Genomic DNA, 24,931 nt, shown 5'->3' with positions numbered 1-24,931 from the left:
TGGCTTATAAACAGAAATTTATTTCTCATAGCTCTGGAGGCTGGGAAGTCCAAGATCAAGGCCCCAGCAAACTGGGTGTCTGGTGAAGGCCTGCTGCCTGGTTCATAGACAGCTGTCTTCTCGCTGTGTCCTCACATGGTGAAAGGGATGAGGGAGCTCTCTGGGGTCTCTCTTATAAGGGCACTAATCTCATTTATGAGGGCTGTGATTGGGGGTTAGGATCAACACCTTAGCATTCAGCCTACAGCCCAGGCTTAGCACGGTAATGGCACAATAAAAGATGATTATTTGAACATGAATTCAACTGAAATTCAAGTTGAACAAAACTCAAAACCATATACTTACTCTATAGCTTAAAAAAAACTGTTCACTGTCATCTCCTCTACTAGAGGGAATTAAAGCTGGCCTGTTAAGTTGCCTGACAGGACCACTAAATGTCTCAATTGGGAATCGACTATATTCTATCCAGTTTAACCCTTTCTGTTAACACGGGGAAACAGAGATCCAGGGAGTTCGAGAAACTTGCCCAGAGACAGACAACTACTTTTGGGCTGGGCCAAGTGTAAGAGCAGGGTTCCTTTCATTAACACCAACATCTTTTCATTTACGTGGGCTTTCACAATTTACCAAGCACCTCATCAGCTCCATGACCTCATTTATTATACTATATCCATGAGCTTACAGAGATGGCTTTTGGGAGATTTTTTTGCATCCGCAGACCAGTGTTGCAATAGCTTATTCTATACTGACCCTTAAATTTAAAAAATATGTATGTACACACACATGTAAATGTGTGTGTACATATATATGCACATATGGAAGACACGGCACCACATCTCCCCATGTTAACCCCATGCGGGCCACACCCTGGCAGTCACAAAGCACTAACAGAAAATGGTCTTCGGTTTCAGAATTCCCGAGTTGCCACTGATGCTTCAATACTAAAGGGCTTAGAAGTGTTTACACTTTCAAGAGGAGGAGGAATGTTTTAGGCTTCCCTTTAATGAGTCTCATTTTGAGATAGGATGGCAAGGTTGGCCAGCCACTCTTCATGCAGTTTTTGTAGTAAAGTCTTTCAGAGAATGAATGGTGAAGCCAATTCATTTCTCCTCCTGGAATTTGTCTTTCTTCTTTTTCTTTGTTGTGAGGTTATATAGTAAAGGTACGGGCACACAGACATTATGAAAGATAAAGGCTTATCACGTGAGGGAGGAAATCAGACAATAAATCCAGAGAAACCTACGGAAATTAAAAATCTGAACTCAGGGGCAGGGCAGGAGGTGACACGGTCTTTTCACAGAGCCGTTACACATAATGCAACTGTCCTCAAAAGCAGGAATGGAAAAGAACTAGCCATTCAGCTGCAGAACGAAGCTGGGGTCTTGGCTTTAGAGCTTTCAATGTCTTTAGCATTAGGCTGGGCAGGAGGTGCCTTTTCCGGAGTAGGCCAGAGAAGATAAGTCCAGTTTGGTTTTTAAGGCTTGAGTCAGCTCTGTGGCCAGCAGCTCGTGGAGGGACACACCGTCGTGGGAGTACACCCAGTTCCTCCCAGTCCAGTTGTAACGCTTGGGGCCACTGCAGGACAAAACACAGTCAGAGTAAGTCCACGGGAACAGCCCTTCAGAAGAAACTCTCACCAAGAAATTGACTGCAGTGCAGATCTAGAAAGTAATACTTAATGAGCCATGTATTTGACTTCTCGTCTTAGAGTCTATTTAATATAACTGAATCGCTTTGCTGTACACCTGAAACTAACAAAACATTGTAAATCAACTATACTCCAATTAAAAAAAAAAGCAGGGCTTCCCTGGTGGCGCAGTGGTTGGGAGTCCGCCTGCCGATGCAGGGGACACGGGTTCGTGCCCCGGTCCCGGAAGATCCCACATGCCACGGAGCGGCTGGGCCCGTGAGCCATGGCCGCTGAGCCTGTGCATCTGGAGCCTGTGCTCCGCAACAGGAGAGGCCACAATAGTGAGAGGCCTGCATACCAGAAAAAAAAAAAAAAAAAAAAAAAAAAGCAGCTACACAATTATCCTCTGGTACAATTCACAGAACACCTCTCAAGACCTGAAAATATTTCAACCCTATTGATGAGTCTCCATGTATCACATTCTGATCTTTTGCTTTTCCTAACTCACATATGATACCTGAAATATCACAGCAGTGTCTGTTAGATGATGGCCATTCATGTACCACTGACATGATTTGTCCCTTACCTACATTATTATTATCATTTTAGTACGTTCATAACACTGGGCAACCACTACCTCTATCTAGTTTCAAAACATTTTCATCACCCAAAGGAAATTCCATATCCATTAAGCAGTTACTCCCTATTCACTCCTCTCCCCAGCCCCTGGCAACCATCTGTATTTATTATTTTAAAAAATAGTTTTCTTAATTCAATTTTAAGTCCATGAAGGTGAGAGTTTGATGGGCTAGTTCATCCATCTCAAGCTCATCTAGTGAACACAAGCCGTACGTGCACTTCATGCTGGGAACGCTGTGTTTGTGTGGACCCAGGTGTGGCTAGCTTTCGCCGTGTCTTATTATTCCAGATGGACACAGAGTGTGCCCATTGATTCCACCTCCTCTGGGCCTCATGGAGCCGGGTGGGGGGTGGGGGGACACGTGCTGAGGCAGGAGATAAGATAGGCCTCAGGGTAAGCACCTGGAGTTCGTTCCCTGTGGACAGAAACTCCAAAATATCAATAGCAGGACAGTTGGGAGAAGAGCTGAGCCCTGCCCAGATAAGAGACAAAAGGCCGCATATCCCTCATTCTCAAAGTCAAGGAGACCTTCCCAACTACACATGCAGGGAAGGCTCCTTGCAAGTCAAAAGGGAGGGGGCGCCACCCCATAGTAAGTGATGTCAACTACCCATAGGCCTCTTCGCTAGAATCCATCTTGGCTAAGAGATGCACACGTACACAGGGGAGGACCCTGAGATATACCAAATATGGCCTCAGAACCAGACAAACCAAGATGATCGGTTAAAGGAAACCTGGAAGAAATGCTCCATAAAAGTGATTCAAACTACCACAAGGGCGCGACTCTCTCTCTGAGCTGCAAGTGTGTCTATCCACACGTACTGTACTCTTTTTCCTCCTAATAACACTTTACTTGCTTCACTACTTTCCGTCTCTATGTGGAAATTCATTTCTACACAGCTGATGGGCCGGGGCCTTGTCATTAGCCACTGGTCCCTGGAGGTCGAGTGGCTAGGATTCAGCGCTCTCCCTGCCACTGCCTGACCTCAATCTCTGGCCGGGAACCGAAATCCTGCTTCAAGCCACTGCAGGCCGAGGCCAGCCGAGATCGGTGCCAGCAGCTAATGGTGCTACATGATGACGCCTCGATGGACAAAGGAGCAGAGGATGCTGAGAGCCCACGGGAAGGAAGGGGCCCCGGAGTCCACCTGCACACTCAGGGGAGCTTTTCCGAAGTCCAAGACTGGGACGGGTTTGCCAGGGACGAGGAAAGCTTAGAAGGGAAGCATCTTTGGGGGGTTAGGAAAACATCAAGGATTTCTGGATTATCAGCCAAAGGCTGGGGTTTGAACGCTTCCTTAACAATGGGGATAAACCAAAAGCACTGGACTTTTGTTTAATATGCACAAATAGCTGAACACGTAAAGGCATAATAACCTGGACCAGATCCAGAACGTTCCCTTGGCTCTGGACTCCGATTTGCTGCCGGGATGCCAGGCAAGCGTGAGAACCTCCAGGCCCCTCCATGCTGCCTCGGACGTCCAGCTGTCCACCCAGACCTCTCCTTGATTCCACCCTACAATCTCCTCAAGCAAGGTGATGGGGTAAGGCCACTGTTTGCTCTGACCTGAAACGCTGTCAATTAAAAAGCCTCCCAAATATCAGAAATGCAGCCCTAGGAAGGATTATTTTGGACCAACATGAAAAATGGAGTGGAAAATAATTTCTTTTTTTTTTTTTGAGGAACATAGTATCCATGACAGTAAATGGCTGCTCGGCAGATTTTCTTTCCAGATTCCCATCATGAATTACAGATTTTTAAAAAACAACAAAACTTGGAATTTCTCGGAATTTCTTATTATCCAGAAGTCGATTTTTCTAAACATGCCTGCGGTAGGATCCCATTGCTGGTAGGTGTGTCCAAATGCCATAAGGACTTTTTCTGTCTCAAGATACAACATGAGGGAATTCTGTTAGTGGAGCCATCACAGCTGGTTCTGGTGCCCTGCCTGCTATTTACAAAGCCACTGATTCCCAAAGCTGATGGCTGGATTTGAGCTGATCCAGCCAGTTTCTCTCATACTGGTTCCTCTGAGATGAAGGACAAGACTGCAGCCCTTGTGCATGGCCACAGTTAGGGTCAGGGCAACTGTTTGAGGCCAAAGAGAGCAGGCTAATTGGCCTTCCCAGGGTAACCCCCTAACCCCGGCCAAACTTCAAGTAAACTACCTGGATCTAAAAGCAAGACCATCTGTGAATAAGGGCCTCACTAGAAATGACAAGTGATTCCCTGGAGTTGTTTTTCTTGAATTATAACATACTTCCTAGACGAGGCTGGGATGAAGGAGGCCTAATGCTTTATTTATTTTGAATGAAGAATCACACATTACAGCACCATAAACAGTATAATATTAACTGCCTAAAAGTGCTGTCAACTCTGGGGCAGGAGAAGAGTTAAATACTTTTTTTTTAAATGCAAAAAGCGTTAGGCTTTCAGAGACTTCCATGCTGGTTATATCTGGGCCTTTCCCAATTCACAGCGCGTTCTCTTTGGAAGTGCTAATGAGTGACCAGGAAGGCTGGTCTGAGAGCTTTTTGTGGGCGTCTCTTTTACTGTCTTACAACCACTTCAACAGCAGCCAGAGGGATGAGGGACCCCCTCTCCCTGCATGTTCTCAGGCCTTGAGACGCAGTACAGACTGTCTCCAATACAATCTTTTATTCCACTAGATTGAAAGCACATCAATGGAAAAGGCAGGAGGGATGAAAAGCCCTAGAAGGGCTGTTCAAAACACCTTCCCACCTCCACAGAGCACACAGCCCTATTCTGCAAATGGAATTAAACTGACCTTTAACTGAGATGCTCAAAATGAACCAGAGGCCAAACTTTGAAGACAAAGGGCAACTTGTTCAGATGCTGTAAAAGCAAAAGTGGCTTTTTCAAAGGGACGGCAGTGATTTAGTAGAGAAAAACTGTCAAGGTGGGCTCCGGAAATTTTTCACTTTGCATCTTGTTAACGTCCCAGTATCTGCTTTGAGAGCCACATGATCACCAGACAGAAGTGACAGAACCACAGTAAGCTTTCCTACTGAGCATGAGACACGCTGTAAAACATCAGAGAAGGTTCACTTACACTGCTGCTAACACATGAGGGTGACACTTCTCACACGGTCCACAAAGTCTTGTTTCGAACAAGCTAAACAATGAGAGATTTTGACTTCTGAACGTACCTGGAAGGTGAAGACAACCAGATTTGCTTGTTTGGGGTCTGCTTGTTGATCACGTACGTTCCTAGATCTCCACCCAGTTTGATGGTTAAAACACCACCCTGGTGCATCAGATGGAAAAAGCGTGAAGAAAATAAAACAAGACAAAGTTATCACTGTGTTGTAATGGCCTCCTCTTTTGTTATATCTCAACACTTTGCACTTATACAGCTACAAAACACACACCATAAAGAACGGTCTTTAGGGCCTCCCTGGTGGCGCAGTGGTTGAGAGTCCGCCTGCCGATGCAGGGGATACGGGTTCGTGCCCCGGTCTGGGAGGATCCCATATGCCGCGGAGCGGCTGGGCCCGTGAGCCATGGCCGCTGGGCCTGCGCGTCCGGAGCCTGTGCTCCGCAACGGGAGAGGCCACAACAGTGAGAGGCCCGCATACCGCAAAAAAAAAAGAAAAAAAAAAAAAAAAAAAAGAACGGTCTTTAATTTAGTGTTTGGAATTAGGAAGTAATGCAGAAAGAGCCCTGCTCTCAGAATCAGACTATGATTAACCACAATGACACTTACAAAATCTCACAGTGCTTTTCCTCGTTTCCTATGAGGTGGGCAAGGGGAGAATATCCCTAGTTAAGTGGCTAGTCAGAGGTATTGCATCTGGCAAACGAAAGGATCCGCGTCCTTATTGCTGCCTTGGTTCCTCAAATACCGGCCAGAACATACTAGAGATATTAAAAAATGGAGACACCAACTCTACCGACGTCCCAGTCAGCACAAACATCGGGCAGGCCAAGTTCATGACCCAAGAAAGGAAAAAAGGCAAGAGAGAAGGAAATAATCAAACCACCTGCTTTGCTGGTCTCAGAAGAGCAGTAGCCTGGGCTCTGCCAGCAGAAGGCTGACAGTCCACACTGGGGTTCTTATTCCCAGACCCTTCCCAAGCTCACAAGCTTCTCAGATACCCCTCTCCAGCTTTAGTTTCCTCTACAGGGGCCTTGAGTTCGTCAAAAGACTGGCTGGTCCACCTTTGCCCAATAAATGCTCATTTAAATGTGAAAACCCTCTTTCAACAAAGGAGCCCTTTCCTCCCAAGGCCCGAGGTCTCTCTAGAATGGGCAGGATATTAAAGAAACAGCTACACGGCTGAGCTGGTGAACGGGGAGCCTCGCTGCCCCCCATCCCCTGCGCAGCCCACAGACAGGCAGCCTGTCTCTGTGCCTCTCAGAGCCCCTGTCCACCAAGGGGCCCCCCAGTGGTTCTTAGAAAAAGTTTTGTGGTTGGTTTGCAAACACAAAGAGCTGTTGAAAAGGTGGAGGGAATTCCCTGGTGGTCCAGTGGTTAGGACTCCGTGCTTCCACTGCTGGTCTCGCCCGCCGGTCGGGGAACTAGGATCCCACAAGCGGTATGGAAAAAAATAAACAACAAACAAACAAAACATGGTGGAGAAAGTGCCAATAATATAACTGATAGGCATGGGATGGGGAGGACACTATTGGGTTATTTTTTTTTTTTTTTTTTTCTTTTTGCGGTATGCGGGCCTCTCACTGCTGTGGCCTCTCCCGTTGCGGAGCACAGGCTCCGGACGCGCAGGCCCAGCGGCCATGGCTCACGGGCCCAGCCGCTCCGCGGCATATGGGATCCTCCCAGACCGGGGCACAAACCCGTATCCCCTGCATCGGCAGGCGGACTCTTAACCACTGCGCCACCAGGGAGGCCCTGGGTTATTTTTTAAATAATTGTTTTTCTGATTAAAAAAGAAACGTAGCAAAATTAGAGGCATTGGGAATACAGGTGGTATAAATAAAATGCAAACATCAATAAAAATAGCATCTACTATTTTTCAGTACCTACTCTGTGCCAGGCACCGTGCTTTGCACTTTGTGTACAACTGCCTCCTCCGTGACCATAAACATCGGAGTTGGAATCATTACCCAATTTATAGATGAGGACAACAGAGGGACAGGGTAATAAAGAAAACTTAGTAACGGGCAGGGCTGATCTTAAATTCAGGTCTGCTCGGGTCCATAAGATGCTGCTGTTTCCATAACACGAAGTGCTCTCTCCATCCCATTAATCAGCGACATGAGCTGTTCACTCTCAGGTATTGGCTGCCAGTTTTTAAATGCAGGGCTAGGATCACAGTATACATCAGTTTGCTTTTTAAAACATTTTTTCTTGAAACCCACGTGTACTATTTTGTTAGGACTACCTTTCATTTATTTCAAAATTTCTTACAACTGTATAATTTAGTAGTTTTTAGCATTCCACAAAGTATTTTCAGAAAGCGTGCAAACATCCCCACTGTCTAATTCCAGACTATTTCCGTCACCCCCAAAAGAAACCCTGTACCTATCAGCAGTCACTTCTTCCCCCCTCCATATATAGTTTATGGCTTATTTTTCCATATGATATGAGGCCCAGAGAATCAAGACATAATTTCTTCTAATCTGACCTATTTGTGGCCCTTAAATGCTCCAATGTACATTGACCCTATACCTGGGAGGTGCGTGATGCTGCGGAAAAGGCAGGGGGCCAGGTCTAGGGATGTGCGTTAAGCCCCATCAGCTGTGTCGTCTCCTTGGGACAATATCTTTTCTGCCTCCTTCAGAGACAGTGCGAGGGCGAGGGGCCGATGGGTGAGCTGAGGTGCTTCTGGGAAGGTTACCCTGACGCCTCTCAGCTGGGACCATGACCCGTGCATGTCCCCACAGCTTCTGTGCTTTCCTCACTGCGTCTGAGCTGCTAGTTTGTTTGCCGGTCACCTGCCCCTTTGCTCCACTACTATAAGCACCTTGAGAGCAGATCTGTCTTTTCATCCTAGCATTTTCAGTATTTGTACAAAATATCACTGAATTTAAAAAAAAATTGTGGATGAGTGAACAGAGTGGCTGATAACCAGGCACTGTGATAACACACACATACCACATGAAGGGCAAGGTTATGCAAGGCAACACTCAACCACGCCCCCTCTTGTTCGTGGTGTGTCATTAGACGTTTTTCCCCACAGAGCCAGAAGCTGTTTCCAAAGGCAAGTGGCAAGAGAAGGGAAACTAGCTGTCTTACTGGTTCCCCAGGAGTTCTTAAAGCTTTTGCAACTGTCTTCAAGTAGACAAATAAAGAGAGTTTTTTGTCCATTAGTGTTATTCCTTAAGGGGCAATCTGAGTGTCTACTTTGAGAGAGTGGGTAGACTTTAATGCAGGGCAGTGCAGGAGAGAGAGGCAATACTTAGCAGCTGCTGAGACCCAGGCACTGACCACTTGGAACAGACCCTGGCCACAGCTGGTGAGGCTTGAGTCCCGACAGGCAGTATCAGTGGAAGCAAAAATAGCAAGGCTCAGGCTCTGTTATCACCAGCTCAGTTGCAGAAACAGGCATATATGGGAATGGCACGTTGAGTCAGGGGATTTCACATGTGTGCATGTGGCTTCCCACACTCCTAAAACAGATGCTGACTTCCCCTTAAGGAATAAGAATAATGAATATAAAGCACTTTTACCTACACAGTTTCAATGAATCCTAAGATACACCCGGGGAAGTAGAGGTTACTGTCACCACTCCTTTACAGCTGAAGGACCTGCCCTCACAGATAATTCACTGAAGCGCTCTCGGAAAGAAAATACAAATGCAGGATGCTAGGCCAGGCCCGGCCCTCTGTCACCATATCCAATAAAGTGCTAAGTCTGAGCAGGGGTGTGTGACCTAGGACCCAGAGGGTGGTCTTCAGGGGTCTGCATAGAGCTCTGGAAGCTGATATGTACTCATAGGTATGCAGGGATGTTTTTCTTGGGAGAGCAGATTCTCACAGGGTGTCCTGATCGCCAAATGGTTAAGGAACCTCTGCTTTATGGCAATAATATGCAGACAACTCAGTGAACGAAGGACATGGCGGCAAGCAAATTCTCATTAAAGTGTCTAAGAGGCCAGGGCTCTGCCTGGGAAAAAAAACGAAGGCAGTTTGGAGGTAACTCTCTAAATAGTGTGGTGCTTCTCATGGTCTTCAGTGTCAAGTGTAGCAGACTCCGTGGTTGCCTAGTGACGGGAGGGGCTTGGGCTCTGGTAGGCAGTTCCCTCTGCTATCCATTACCAGTGAGGAGTGAGGCCTGAACCCAGACACTGACATCCACCGCGACCCGCCCCACTTGATGGACAACACAGTAGCCAAGAAGCTGCTCACGTCTCCCAGTCCACAGGAGGAAACTGAAGAAACATGGCCTGGGTGTATCTGGAGTATTCCTTTCATTTGCCTATTTGGCCAGTAGCAAGTGGATAAAACAGCAGTAAGTGCTGAGTGGCATCAATGAAAGCATGTTCTGGAAAAGGAGGTGGGCCTCATTTCATTTACACAGTGAATCGACATTCGTTAAGTCCCCGCTAAGTACTTAGCAACGTTCCAGGCATTGGGAGACCAGGAATGGGCAGTGTTCCAGCTGTCAAGCTCAGTGTAGCCTTGGGCACTGATGTGTAAAGAGACAGTTACAACACAGGGTGATCGTCCTCGGAGTGCTGGGCAAGGAGGGCAGGGTGGTGTCTGCCTGGAGCATCTAGGAGGGCTGCAGAGAGGAGGTGACATCCAACTGGACCCTGAGGGCACGGAAAGACTGCACTCCAACCAAGCTCAAGTAATGGTGTTACAGGTGTTCTACTGTCTATAATGTAATTTCAACTGAGTTATATGTGAAATACATAGTTTGCTAGCATCTGAAGGACTCTAATCAGGAATTCACACCTGAGGGTAGACAGCATTTCAAAGTACTCAGAAGTCCAAACTACAGAGGGAGCTACTATATGCCATTAACCTTCTACACCTACAGTAGAGATTTTCCTACTTGGCAAATGATTTCCTAGAAATACTTCTTCCCTAGTGAGTAGAATGGTATGGACTGGCTAGAAAAACTCAGGTGCCTCTTCCCTTGCAAGAATGGGTTTTAGACTCTGGAAAGTGCAGCAGCTGAATCACTCTTCAGAGAGACACTCTGAAGGTAGGTAAGATCCTGACCCACCACTGAGCAGAAGCTTTTGTTGCCTGCCTTAGTGAGGTAAGCAGAATCCAGCCGCTAGAATACTGGCACCTTTGCTTCTAATGAAACATTCAGGCAAAGTGTTTGAGTCAAGCAGGGGCTTCATTAATCCTGTAAGAACAGGTGGTGTGACTATTTCTGTGGCATGTTCCTAAAGGTTTGCATGTGTGGCAGAGTTTAGCCTGAGCCTTGGTTTCCCCATAGTTACAGAGCCTGGTAAGGAGGCTGGGGTAGAGGAGACCTGTAACTTCCCCAGCTCTAATCATCCCACAGATGGTCAAGTTCCAGAGGCCAGTTTGTAATGGTTCCCAAGTAGCTCTGCCTTCTGAGTCTGCCTGCATAAGCATGTCTACAGCCCTGCCGGGACATTTCTGCTGCTGACAGCGACCAACGAATCCACCTGGAAGGCATTTGATCGTATCTTGCCTCGTTACCACGAAGTCCCTTACTGTCCTTACAACTAAGCTTGACACCTGCCCATCTGATGGAGTCCTTTTCTATCCAGTGCCCCCAACAGCAATATCCAATACCATTTCTATCACTTTAGCCTGACAGCTGGTTGTCCTAGATAATTCCATGATTTAATCCCAAATGCACTCTTCATGACATTTTCTGGTATTAATTAATTGCTGTCAAGAGGGTTGACCTCTGCAGGGGATGTGCCCCCACTGGCAAAAAAGGGCTGCTCCCTAAGGCCTAAGCAATAATTCTAAACCCAAAGGCAGACCCTTGCTCAAGTCTGCCACCTGGTGGCCAGTCGATACACACCAGCACTGCCCTGGCTTCTAGGATTTGGGGCTTAAGTTTCATCTAGCCCTGGGGTTCTCGCCCAGCTGCATTAGAATCCTCTGAGGAGTTACTCTAAAAACTTTTAAAACCCCAAAGCCTGGCCTGGGCCACACTCTAGACCGATTTTTATTTGATTAATAAACATCTCTAGGGATGAGACCCAGGGATGCTCAGTAGAATCTCAGGTGAGCTTTTCAAAAACATGCTTCCTAGGACTGTACCCTGACCACTGTATGAGACTTTCCAGGAGTGGGGCCCATGTCTAGTCTGAATACATCTTGGGCAATCTCTCACCCTGCTTAGGAACTAGCCTGCCTGCATGATGAGAGGCGTCTTGCTACACAAACACATGCCTGGGTCCCTCCCTGATTTATCTTCACAGGTATAGAGTGAAGCTTGAGAATCTGTATTTTTAGGCAAACGTGAGGCTCAGAGAGGCCGAGTGACTTGCCCAAGGTCACAAGCCTGGTGATGCAGGGCTGACACCAGAACCCCAGTCTTTTGGTCCCATCCATAACCGCATACTGCTGGAGAGGAATTCTTTATCTTAGTGAGCTAAAATTCTTAAGGAGGATACAGAAGAATGAAAAGAAGCAAATAGGTACCCCAAAGGAGACATCATAGTCTTCAAATGTGTAAGGTTTGTCTGCAAGGTCTTCAAAAAACTCTGCTAAGGAGTCCAGCGTCTCCTCGGCCAGTCTTTCATAGGTGGTATCGTCCAGAGGGCTGTGAGGGGAACAGAAACAACCCCGATCATGCAATCACCAAACCGCTCCGTTTTATTAACATTAATGGACACATTTATTTTTTACTTAAATTTTTTAAATTGATGGAAAATATCTAACATATACTGAGTAAAAATTGAAACAGCATCAAAGGGTTTACAGAGAAGTAAGCCTTTCTTCCCAAATAGGCAGCCCCCATCCCAGAGTCTGCTATGATGAGCAATCTTTTAAATATATAAATGAAGCACCTTGCAGTTTTCCTTTCATATGTCTTGGAAATTGTTCCATATTAGCACATACAGTTTTCATAGTATTTTATCTTATGTTATTCATTCAGTTTGTCCCCTTCAGCAGGACACTGAGGTTGCTTCCATTGTTGTTAAAATTTGTTGGGCAAACCACAAAGTGGGAGAAAATATCTTTATTCTATATATCTGAAAAAGGACATATCTAGAACATGTAAAGAACTCTTAGAAATCAACAAGAAAATCCAATAGAAAAATGGGCAAAATACTTGAACAGATTTCGTTAAAAAAAAAGATATCCAAATGGCCAATGAACATATGAAAAGGGGCTCAACTTTGTTAATCTTCAGGAAAATGCAAAGTAAAAAATCACATTGAGATACTACCAGAATGGTTAAAATGAAAGAGACAGATAATATGAAGAGCTGGCCAGGGAGTGCAGTAACCAGAGCTTTCAGATACTGCTGATGGGCAAGTAAATTGGACAATCGCTTTGGAAAACTGTTGATACTTCTACTAAAATTGAATATATTCATATCCTGTGACCCATCAATTCCACTCTTGGGCATTTATGTAACAGAAACGCATACCCAAATATAAATTTCCTTAGCAGTGATTCGATTTGAAAAAAATTCAGATGACAGAAATATAGAGTTGTATAATACAGTTTGATACTTAATAAATATTGTAATTGCTCTAAAAAAAAAAAGAAATGCATACCCAAGTTCACCAAGAGACATGCACCATGCTAGAATGTTCATAGCAGAACTATCCAACAGCCCAAACTGGAGACTGCCCAAGTATCCATAGGAAATACCATAGATAAATAAATTGTGATATATTCATAAAATGGAATACTATAGTGCAAAACAAAATTGTCTATAAATATAACAATATGGACGAAACACTTCTTTTGATGGTGATTGAAAGAAGCCACATACAGATATATTTACATTTGATGATATCATTTATATAAAGTTAAAAAACAGGCAAAACTAATCCATGCTATTGGAAATCAGAATGGTGCTACTCTGGGGCAGGGAGGGGTTAATAACTAGAAGTGAGCAGAAGGCTTGCTTTCAAGGGGCTGGTAACATTCTATTTCTCGAAGCATTTCTTGAGTTACATGGTATCTTCAGTTTTTGAAAATTTATCAAGCTGTATACTTATAACTTGGAGACATTCCTGTATAGATACTATGTTTTCATTTTTTTAAATTGCTATAAATCCATAGAGACAGAAAGTAGATTAGTGGTTGCCAGGGGCTGGGGGAGGGAGGAATGTGGAGTGATTACGAATGGTTATGGGGTCTCTTTTTGGCGTGATGAAAATGTTCTGGAATTAGACAGTGGTGAAAGTTGCACAACCTTCTGAGGACACTAAAAACCACGGAATGGTGTATTTTTTTTTTTTTTCTTTTTGCGGTACGCAGGCCTCTCACTGTTGTGGCCTCTCCCGTTGCGGAGCACAGGCTCCGGATGCGCAGGCCCAGCGGCCATGGCTCACGGGCCCAGCCGCTCCGCGGCATATGGGATCCTCCCAGACCGGGGCACGAACCCGTATCCCCTGCATCGGCAGGCGGACTCTTAACCACTTGCGCCACCAGGGAGGCCCCTGAATGGTGTATTTTAAAATGGTGGCGTTTATGGTGTGTAAACTATGACAAAGAAAATTGCTATAAACATCCCTGTATGAGCTTCTGTGCCCGGGTGAGGACATGTCTGTAGGTTACAGGAGGTGTCTTGGACAGCTCCATCATCTGAGAGTTTCTAAGTGGCCCCAGGAAGACACCAGTGGCTGCCAGTCAGTCAGTGCAAGACAGAGGTTTGCAGTATGGCCCCTCCCCCACCCAGCCCATCACCCACCTCAAGGGCACAATGTGGGGAAGGCTACAGGGCTGATCAGGACATGGCGAGTGGGGGGCCTGCGGTGGGGCTGTGCTGGACGTTTCCCTCTCCCTCTCCTCGGCTACAGCCGATGGAGGGGGGATCTGGAGAGAACCAGGAGAGGTTGACATGTGCCTGGAGGAGCTTGGGGAACATAAAGGCACCCATGACTCAGGCATAAAGTCCAAAGTCAAGAGCTTGACAGGTGCTACCTGTCGATGACAGGGGGGCCATGGCAGAAGTGGGCTGTCCTTAGCATGGCAGGACGAAGGTGTGCTTCCCAGAGGCCAGAAGTAGACCCTGAAGAAGGAAGCTGGACTTGGGGCTTCCTGCAAAGGTCCCACCCAACCTCAGAGGACTGCCTGGAGGGACTGGAAGACAGTAGCAGAGAGTCTGCCCGAGGAGGTCACAGGTCCCACCGCCCGCCTCCCCTGCAGCCATGGGGAGTGACAGACAAGGAAGAGTCTCCAACCAGGGTTTCATAGAGGGAAGTCCCCCAGAGCCAGGGCAGAGGCTGTCCCAGTGCCGCTGGACACCTCGGCCTTCGAGGTGGATGAGTGACTGCATGGTCCTGTGGTTGCAGCCTGGGGGTGTGTATGGAAGGAGAGTTCCCTGCAGATACAGGCGCAGGGCGGGGGGCTGCAGCTTTTCCCCAGAACCCATTGCGTCCTCCCTCCAGGCACCCGCTAGGCTACATTTCCTAGCCTCCCCAGCTGTTAGCTGGGGCCCCCGGACTAAGTCCTTCCTGCTAAAATGTGAGTGAGGGACAGATGTCACCTCCAGACCTTCCATGCTCTTGTCCCTTTCTGTGGAGTGGAAGCTGGACAGGGTGACCTGGCCTCGACCTGCAGAGGACAGTAAGTGGCTGATAGGCAATAGGAAGGTGGAAGGAGCCTGGCTCCCTGAATCATTTCACAGAGGCCTGGCCACCCCCCACCGACAGAGAGCAGGGACACGAACCACTCCTGGTTGGAGCCATTGCAGTTTTGGGTCTACTTGTTACAGACGCTTGGCCTGCCCTAGCTACTAAGATGTCAAAGAGAATAACAACAAAACTCTGGAAACAACCTAAATGTCCAGTAATAGGGGATGGGTTAAATGAATTATGGTACGTCCATAACACTTAATACTATTTCCTTAAAAATAATGCGGTGGGTAAGTAGTGATGTGGAAAGATGCTTATGAATGCTGCTGCTTAGGGAGAAAGCAGATGGGATGGGTTGCTATGGGATGGTTTTGGTTTTCTTTGATTTTTTTGGTTGTTGTCGTTGTTAAAAAAGGTAAGAGAAAAGGAAAAAAAAAAGTATGTGTATGTGTGCGTATGTGTATATTGAGAGAGAGGGAGAGGGAGGAAGAGATCTCTGATGTGGAAGGTGTTTTATCTCACCCAGCGTCACCCAAAGTTCCCGTTGTCCTCAAATTCATCCAACAGACCCACTGCTTTTTGACATTCAGGATCTGGTTGAGGCAGCAGAGGCTCAGACTCTAAAAGCCAAAGTGAAGAAGAACGTTACCATGTTTTACAACTTACAGTCCATTAATGCACAGTTTGAATGTCGCTACTTCTACATTCGAGAGTGACGAGGTTAAAGTTTTTCAGGGTATATCTTTCTCAGGAAATTTTTTCGCCTTCTTTTAGTGCATCAAACTGTGTTCTCCCAGGCTCTCTCTAAGCCTGTGCTGTCCAACTCAGTAGCCACAAGCCACCGGCAGCTATTTAAATGTAAATTTATCGTGGCACAGACAGGACACACCCACCACCACGGGAGGCGCTGGCGGCAGCACTGCTCCGGACGGGGATGGGGCAGTTAGCGTGGTGGGGGGGTGGAGGGGGGTTGGGGGGTGCGATGGGAAGTGTCAGCCAAGTTCTTAGAATGTGACTCAAGTGAGCAACAACAGATAGCAGGTGTCCAGAAGACAGGCCGTGCCTCCAGTGCTATGTGACAGATCTCACTAACACGATCTGCAGGGGACAGCGTGACCCACTGATTTCTTGCAATACGTAACTGCTGAGCGTCCTGGAGCCCGGCTCTGAGGACTAGGGTCTGAGCTGATGACTGCCAGGCAGGCGGACCAGCTGGAGAGATGGTGGAGGGGACGGAGGTCTGGACGGAGGGAGAGGTGGTACAGCCGAGCGGAGACGGCAGGGGAGTGATGGAGAGGTGGGCTGCTGGACTTCATCCCAGGAAGGCACCGAGGTGCTTCCTGAGGTTGGTGGCAAGGCTCACCTTCTCCAAAGAGCATGTGGTTGCCACTAAGAGAAGGGGGCAGAGGCTGTGGTTACTCTCTTGAGCCATCAGGGCCCTGGGCAGGCTGAGAAAGGAGGCTGAGAAGTGAGCGGAGGAAAGGGGGGTGCAGAACGCAGATGGCCGTTTACAAACGTTGGCTCAGAAGGGAGAAGTGAGAGAGCGGCCGTGATAAGCACAGTATCGCCACAGCACATTCTAGAGTGTTCACCATCAGCGGGGTAGCGTCCTCAGACTTTAGACAAAGGCACTCAGTTAGTCCTCATTACATTCCAATGAGGGAAGTACTATTCACAGTCATTATTCACGACAGTGATGTCCTATAAAGTTGCCACAAACACTGGATTAGCAAGTTACTAAGGGAAATATGGAGAGGTTCCTGCAAGCCTCAGGTCACATGTTCACCAAATGATCAATGCGTAACCTTGTTTTACATGTGTTCCTGTTCTAAGGTGCCTTGTTTAATATATTGTTGATTCCTTGACACTGAACTCACAGCCAACAGCGCTATAACTCACACTTTGGACAGAGCTTATCCAACCCAAGTATTTTCTCCCTAAGGCCCATCACAGCCTTCTTGCACAGGGCAACACTAGACAGCACTTCAGCACGATGCTTGCGGGTCACTTTAAACAGTGAAATTATAAACGAAAGTCACGAAAATGTGAAAAACGCGCCACCAGATAGACAGTGGACAGGACCCTTGTTTCCAGTGTGGGAGCTGAGAAGTGGACAGAGTGGCACTTTGTCTGACCTCAGCCAGGGACATGTGAGTGGAGGTGACTCACAGTTTTTGCTGCTCTGTGCACGTCCGAGAATGACCACAGAAGTGCCCTGAGTATCGATTTTGGGGATAGAAATACATTTTAGTGAGTAGGTGAATTCACAAGTAGAGGATGCAGGAATAAGGAGGGTCGACTGTATCTGTATTTTACAGATGAGGAAACTGAGGCACGGAAGGGTAACTTGCCCAGAGTCACACACACACAAAGTGGGGGAGCTGGGATTGGAACCCACGCTGTCTGGACCCAAGGTCTGGGCTCCAAAGGAAAGAATCACATCCTGGGAATGATACAGGACTCCAGACACGGAGGGGAGGTGTTTGAGAATGCAGGGCTCACCTCAGTCCGTTTCCCTTCTCTCCGGGATCCTGGCCCCTCAGATCCTAGCTGTCTCAGTCTCTCTGCTACCTTCACACAGCTGTTTTTGTCTTTTAATTTTACATCTTCCATGGTCTGGTGGGAGGGCTGGTCTAAAAGCAAGGTACTCATTCATAGCCAGAGTAGAAGACTTCATTCAGCTGTATTGATTCAACAATCACAAGAGGAACAGTTGCCAAAGACTCCCTGCCTTGTCTCTCACCTGCTTTCCCCATCTAACATTCCCTGGGTAACAGCTTAACCCTCCCAAGCTCTGCTTCCTCCTCTGAAGGTAGGGATCACGGTACTGGCCTTGCAGTCTGGTTATGAGGATCCAACAAGAGGATATAAATATCCCAAACACGGGGCCTGAGGGTTCCATCAGTTTCCATTTTGAAGCATGTCAACGGAAGTGTGAAGAGGTAGGAGGTCAGAGAGGCAAAATCCGGCCTTTGCCCAAGGGAGGCAGATGGATTTCACGCTAGGGAGCCACCCAGGGCCACCCCTCCTGTGGCCACATCACCTGGAGCCATCGGACTATGTGTCTCGTACGGGTCTGCTTACTCGAGTCTCCAGGGTTCAGTGACTCCATGAGCGCAGCACAGAGGCTCATGGGAGACATTGGAGGAAATACTAGATAGTTCTTGGGCCCACAGGCTCAAGTTCAGGCACTGGAACCACACGACTCAACTAAGGCCTGGCCTGGTGGTCGGCAGGGAGGCCAGCCTTCACCCCAGGGTCCCCTCGGTCTCCTGGGCCCTGTCAAACCACAAGCCTGAAGAGAGAATCAGCTCTCATCTGCTGCTGGGGAGGACAAGCTGGTACGACCACTCTTGGCATCTAGTGAGGGGGATACCTGCTGGCCCCCTGCTCAGCAATGCCAGACTGAGGACTTCACCCAAGAGGAGGTCCTGCCCACTCACGGGCACGCCCAGTGCAGCACCCCTGTAAGAGCAGCTCACTGGACTCAACCGGATGTGACAGGAGGAGCCTGGACAAGGTGTGACATACTCACCCAACGGCTGCTATACAGCAGACAAAGCAAATAAATGACAACTGTGTGCATCAGCGTCGCCGAGTCTCAAACACTGATCACCAGGAGTACAGCACAGCAGAATAAATACAGCAAAGTGGTTTCTTTAAATGAATGCTACATGCTTTAGGGAGACATACAGAGGAGGTGAAACTGTGAGAAGGGGATGCCTGACAGAATTCAGGATAGCAGATTCCTCTCAGGGAGGACCAGGCTGTAACAGAAAGAGCACCAGGCCTTCATGGAACACTCGATATTGTATTTTTAAAAAAAAATATTTATTTATTTATTTGGCTGCATCGGGTCTTAGTTGTGGCTCACAGGATCTTCGTTGCGGCATGCGGGATCTTTCACTGCAGCACTTGGGCTCTTCGTTGCAGCGCAGAGGCTTCTCTCTAGTTGCGTGCAGGCTCCAGAGCGTGCAGACTCAGTAGTTGCGGCACGCCGGCTCAGTAGTTGTGGTGCACGGGCTTAGTTGCCCCGAGGCATGTGGGATCTTAGTTCCCCGACCAGGGATTGAACGTACATCCCCTGCATTGGAAGGTGGATTCTTAACCACTGGACCACCAGGGAAGTCCCTGGAACACTCCATATTCAATTTCTTAACCTAGTGGTGGGAACATGGGAGTTTGTTATTAATCTTTAAACAATACAGATATATTTTTTAAAATATTTATTTTATTATCTATTTTTGGCTGCATTGGGTCTTCGTTGCTGCGTGCAGGCTTTCTCTAGTTGCGGCGAGCAGGGGCTACTCTTTGTTGCGGTGCGCGGGCTTCTCATTGCAGTGGCTTCTCTTGCTGTGGAGCATGGGCTCTAGCCGTGCAGGCTTCAGTAGTTGTGGCACGAGGGCTCAGTAGTTGTGGCTCACGGGCTCTAGAGCTCAAGCTCAGTAGTTGTGGCTCACGGGCTCTAGAGCTCAGGCTCAGTAGTTGTGGCTCATGGGCTCTAGAGCTCAGGCTCAATAGTTGTGGCACACGGGCTTGGTTGCTCCGCGGCATGTGGGATCTTCCCGGACCAGGGCTCGAACCCGTGCCCCCTGCATCGGCAGGTGGATTCTTAACCACTGCGCCACCAGGGAAGCCCACGGATATTTTAAATACACTTTTATGTATAGACTCTACATATAGAGTCATGTATACTGTCTGTGGAAGACAATAACAATGAATTTAGAGTGAAGTAGGGCATAACCCACCCAGGCAAAGGCCATGGGGTCATAAGTGACGATCGTGTCCCTCTAGAAAAATTAATAGATGCCTAAATGCCTTCCGAGGTATGCAGAAGTGGTTGCAGCAGGAGCTCCTGTAGTTGTTTAAGAGCAGTGGCACCTAGGTATCTCCTCCTTGGAGCTGCCTCCAGCATTAAAGGGGAAAGGTTAGAGACCCTGTCACTGTCACACTCTCTTATTATTAGGGTCGGAGGCTGCCTGCTGGAAGTAGGGTCTTCTCCAAGCCTCGGGGTGAATAAGGCAGGCAGTGGAGGGCTGTGAGCTGCAGGCTTACCAAGGCATTTCTGTGGATTCTGGGTTCTGCTGACCAGCTGGAACTGAACACTGACAATCAGAAGCTAAATCTGCTCACCTCCAAAGCTGTGCACACAGTAGCCGCCAGACACACGTGGCCACTGAGCACTTGAAACATGGCTGGTGTGACCGAGGAACTGGATTTTAAACTTCACTTAATTTTAGTTTAAAAATGATACTCAATACGGTTACTGGAAATTTTAAAATATGTTTGGGGACAACTCAAGTGTGTGAATTTACTTTTTCAGTTGTGAATTTTATAAAATCTGAATATAGATCAAGTATTTCCACAATAAACTCAGTTTAACATCTGATGGACAAGGGATGGAAGTATGAAATCCATACTGGATTTGGAAGAATGAGTACAAAGAGGGAATGTGAAATATCTCAGTAATGATCTTTTAGTCTTGATTACCTGTTGACGTGGTAACATTCTGGCTATAGTAGGTTACGTAAATGTATTGTTGAAATTAATTTCACCTGTTTCTTTTTACTTCCCAATGTAACTACTAGAAAACTTATTGCACAGGTGGCTCCCATTCTATTTCTGCTGTGGAAGTAGAAGCAGCCAGCAGAGAAAATAAAGCCGGAGAAAAGGGTCCCCAAATGAACTTTCCAAACGATCTTGGGTCAGAAGTCATCAGGACCCACATGGAGTCCAAGGGACTTTAGGGATCAACCTGAGGACAGTTAAGGCCTTAAAAAAACAGGATCGTGATCCCAGTTGTCACTGTCATCCACCCAACTCCACAAGTACTGAAGATGTGCAAGGGAACTGCGGAATAGACAGGTTAAACCAACCTGATTAACTATGGGAAAAGGGGCCCAATGGGTAGCCTAGGTTGTTAACCACCTAGCAACCTCCCAGTGGCCCAAATCCCAGTATGTGCCAAGTGCCCACCTCCCGGGTGCACCTCTGAATCAACAGCCCTTAACAGCCACTAGGTACCGTCCAAAAGACCACGCCATATCTTGTCACTCTCCTAAATTAAAAACTGCTGAGGACACAGGCAGGAGTGGAAGGGCACGTCAGGGCAGCTCCAGGTGAGAGCAGCACAGAAGGAGCAGAGTAATAAACGGGGGCGCTCTGCAGAAGGGGATCATGGGACCAGCATGGCCATAACTACCTAGTTTTCCTGAGAAGAGGGGGAAACCCGTGATTCCAGCTTTGAGTGCTGACAACCAATCCCAGTGTTTCTTCAAACATGGTCAAATAACACACGTCAGCGGGAGGTGTAGGCCTAAAGTCTAAATTCCGGAGCTCCGTGAACAATTTGGGCTGGATTTCACCTGCCTCCTTCACCATCCACAATCCATCCAGCGGACCAGCCACTCAGAGTTGATCGTCGCCCGCTTTCCTGGCCTTTATCCAGGCCATTCTCTCTCCTCTGAGAGCCCCTCACTGCCCCCTGCCGTCTTCAGACCCTGATTAAACATCATCTCCATCCTCCGGTGTAACCTTTTCAACCCCACAGACTTTCTTTGGGCTTCCTCCTTTCAAGCCGTGGGGTAACCGGGTCAGGTGTTTCTTTGTATCCCCGCGAGGGAAGATAAGTGCAATTAAGTGCTGAAGACTTTACATATGTTAATTAAACTGCAGGCCAGCTCGGCAAAATGGGTACTCTCCCCTTCACAGAAAAAGAAGGCAGGCCTCAGAGAGGTTCTGGGATCCCCCGACGTCCCCGAGCTCTGCTGAGTCCAGGGGCCAGACTTTGGGACCCAGGTCCGATCCAAAAGCCCTGCTGCTCTAGCTACTGTACTCCACAACTTTGACATGTTTACGTCGCTCGCTGAAAGCGTTTCGTTCATAAAAGCCCATGCTTGAAAACATCGCTCTGACAGTATTGCTACTCATATTTATATACTGTCAATATTATATTGATATATATATACTATTTTACTGAAGTAGTTCTATATTTACAGCATGCTAATATTATAGATAATGTACATATATGTATATTATAGTACCTGGCATATATTATTAAAGTTCTCGCAAAGAGAAGTGACAAGCTTAGAGCCACCACAGGTCCCTAAGAGCCGATGCCCGCCCGCCTTCCCTGCCTTTGCCCGCGCGGTTCCCGCAGTTGCACTGCAGGCTACAGTCTCTGTCTTCTCACCAGAAAGCGGAAGCCAGTGCAACTGTAACCGGGAGAAACGGAGACTGGGGAATGCACGGCGGCCGCCGCCGCCCTTCCCCCGCCTGAGCGCGGCCCCGCGGGAGCTGGAGCGAGCGGGTGCGCGTGCCCGGCGTGCGCGGCCTCGCTACGCCGGCGTGCGGCCCGGGCGGCTGCCCGTGCGGATACTTACGGGCTGGCTCGGTGTGCAGGCCGCGGCGGTCCCGGTGCGCAGGCCCCGGCAGCCGTAGAGCCGGGAGTCCTTCGTTGGCCGCGGGGCCCCGGCGCGGGCCTGGGCAGAGCCCGGGGGCGCCGAGCGGGGCAAGAGGCTGGCAGCCGCTCGGCGCCCAAGCGTCCACATGCTCCTCGCGATCTGCGGCCGCTCCGCCTCCTGCTCCGGGAACGCCGTGCGCCACCTGGTGGTCACGGGTTGCAGCTGCAGTCGCAAGTTTCCCTTTTCTGCAGGCTTGGAAACGAGCAGAAGTTAGACTTCAGGAAGAGCTTCCCTGCGTTGCTCTGTTTCTGCATTTAACAAAAATAGATAGAGAACCTGTTTCGTGCAAAGCAGGGGGCTTACCCCTTGGGCAACATAGTGAATGCGTAACCAAGGTCCCTGACCTCGGAGACTTCAGCTTAGACCCGCTGCTGACGAATTTTATACAAAAGGCTTTGGGAGCTGCAGTTTTGCTGTGAACGGGTTGGGGTCCTGAAGCTGCTTGGCCGCCAGTATAGGTTACAGCAGTTAGGAGATTGCGGACAGGAGACTGACTGCCTGATTTAAATATGTCCCCTGCCCACTTCCTACCTGTGTGGCCAGTGGGCAAGTTAATTAACCTCTCTGTGTCTCATCTGTAAAATGGGGTATACAAGTTTCTACTTCACAGGGTTGTTATAAGGATAAAATGAGTTAATCTATGTGAAGTTTTCTTGGACAGGCCCTGGATCCTGTTAAGTCCACAATAAATACTAAGTTGTCAATACATTTTAAAATAAAATTTTACTTAGGTAGTGTAGTGCAAAGGAATATGAACTGTGAAAGTTCTTTTGTATTTTATATGTGCTTTAGAAAATGTCAAATATGTGTACTAGAGAATATCATCTTTATGGGTAAGATAGTGGGAAGAGGAGATAGAAAGTGTTAAAATTCTACCAAAGCCACCTTGGTACTTTGTGAATAGAGTAGATAAGACACACGTATAAATACTTAGGACAGTGACAAGTGTTAAATGGGTGTCAGCGTTGCATGGGAGAGTATATACAGCTAGGGGTGGGGGCAGTCAGGGAAGTCTTCACGGAGGAAGGGGCATTTGTTCAGGGCCTTGAAAAACAGGGTAAAGGAGGTGGAATCTGACTGGCTCTCTGACAGGGCATTCTTTTGGTTGGGAGACATTTTCCTGCATTCAAGTAATTCTAAACAGCAGTTTATTGAGCACCTGTTATGTAGATGTTAGGCATGGAGAAACCATTTCTTCTTGTAAAGTGTCTGGAGATACTTTTTTTATAAATATAAATTTTATTTATTTATTTATTTATGACTGTGTTGGGTCTTCGTTGCTGGGCAGGGGCTTTCTCTAGTTGCAGTGAGCGGGGGCTACTCTTCGTGGCAGTGCACGGGCTTCTCATTGCAGTGGCTTCTCTTGTTGCGGAGCACGGGCTCTAGGCACACGGGCCTCAGCAGTTGTGGCTCACGGGCTCCAGAGGGCAGGCTCAGTAGTTGTGGCACACGGGCTTAGTTGCTCCATGGCATGTGGGATCTTTCCGGACCAGGGCTCGAACCCACGTCCCCTGCATTGGCAGGCGGATTCTTAACCACTGAGCCACCAGGGAAGCCCTGGAGATACTTTTGCTTGTCACAACTAGGCCGGGGTAGGGTGTGTGTGCGCTATTGGCATCTAGTAGGTAGAGCCCAGGGATGCTGTTAGACATCCTGCCACAACACAGAATTATCTAGTCCAAAACGTCAATGGTGCCAAGTCTGAGAAGCACTCACTAAAGCCACACTGGTAGAATCCACTGGAGACAAAGAGAAGTGTGTTGGTTGTTGGCCTCGGCCCCAGACCCGCGGCACTAACAGTGAGGCCCTTCCTCACACACTCAGAACATCATTACTTAGAGAGTTGAATTACTATTAACCAGCATGCTTAGCGTGTTCTGGCATAGAAAGCGCCCCGGTACCTGCTCCAACTGCCTGCAAAATTGGTATCACTGCCCTGTCTTTTCAGCCAAGGAAACAGGCTTGGAATAGCAGAGCAGAGAATATTAAGGTCTCCCAAGAATCTGTTCTTCTCCAGATTCTGGGAGGTGATCAAAGGCAATTGGGCACACCTGGTAAGAGGCTGGGCCCCCCACCCCCACCCATGGATGTGCATAGATGTGGAGGGACCCTGTAGGTACCAGTGCCTTTCCCCTGCTCTCTAGGTTGCCTCTCCCTAAAGGCAGGTGCTAGGAGGTGGTGTGTAGCAACCCCAATGCCTGTCTGGTTGAGGGCGGGGGAGAATTTCCCTGGAACTCACATTGTCGGCCCTTAGGGTACTTTTTTTTTTTTTTTTTTACCACTTTATTGGAGTATAATAGCTTTACAATGGTGTGTTAGTTTCTGCTTTATAACAAAGTGAATCGGCTATACATATGCATACGTCCCCATATCTCCTCCCTCTTGCGTCTCCCTCCCTCCCACCCTCCCTATCCCACCCCTCTAGGTGGTCACAAAGCACCGAGCTGATCTCCCTGTGCTATGCGGCTGCTTCCCACTAGCTATCTATTTACGTTTGGTAGTGTATATATG

At 47.9% G+C, this 24,931-nt stretch overlaps 1 protein-coding gene across 1 annotated transcript; it reads right to left on the bottom strand.

Annotated features, from left to right (window-relative positions):
- Positions 1–22,528, bottom strand: FXN (frataxin). The gene is made up of 5 exons (XM_060100992.1): positions 22,340–22,528; positions 15,480–15,577; positions 11,842–11,962; positions 5,442–5,539; positions 1–1,575 (listed from the first exon to the last, which is right to left on the bottom strand). Exons 1-5 carry the CDS (start codon positions 22,505–22,507, stop codon positions 1,413–1,415), a joined length of 648 nt encoding a protein of 215 aa, XP_059956975.1. The 5' UTR covers positions 22,508–22,528; the 3' UTR covers positions 1–1,412.
- Between the last annotated feature and the right edge of the window lie 2,403 nt (positions 22,529–24,931).

Source organism: Mesoplodon densirostris, chromosome 6, assembly GCF_025265405.1.
Source record: "Mesoplodon densirostris isolate mMesDen1 chromosome 6, mMesDen1 primary haplotype, whole genome shotgun sequence".
Classification (NCBI taxonomy): domain Eukaryota; kingdom Metazoa; phylum Chordata; class Mammalia; order Artiodactyla; family Ziphiidae; genus Mesoplodon; species Mesoplodon densirostris.
Note: the sequence above shows the minus strand (reverse complement) of the source record. Positions and strands in the feature narration are given on the sequence as shown.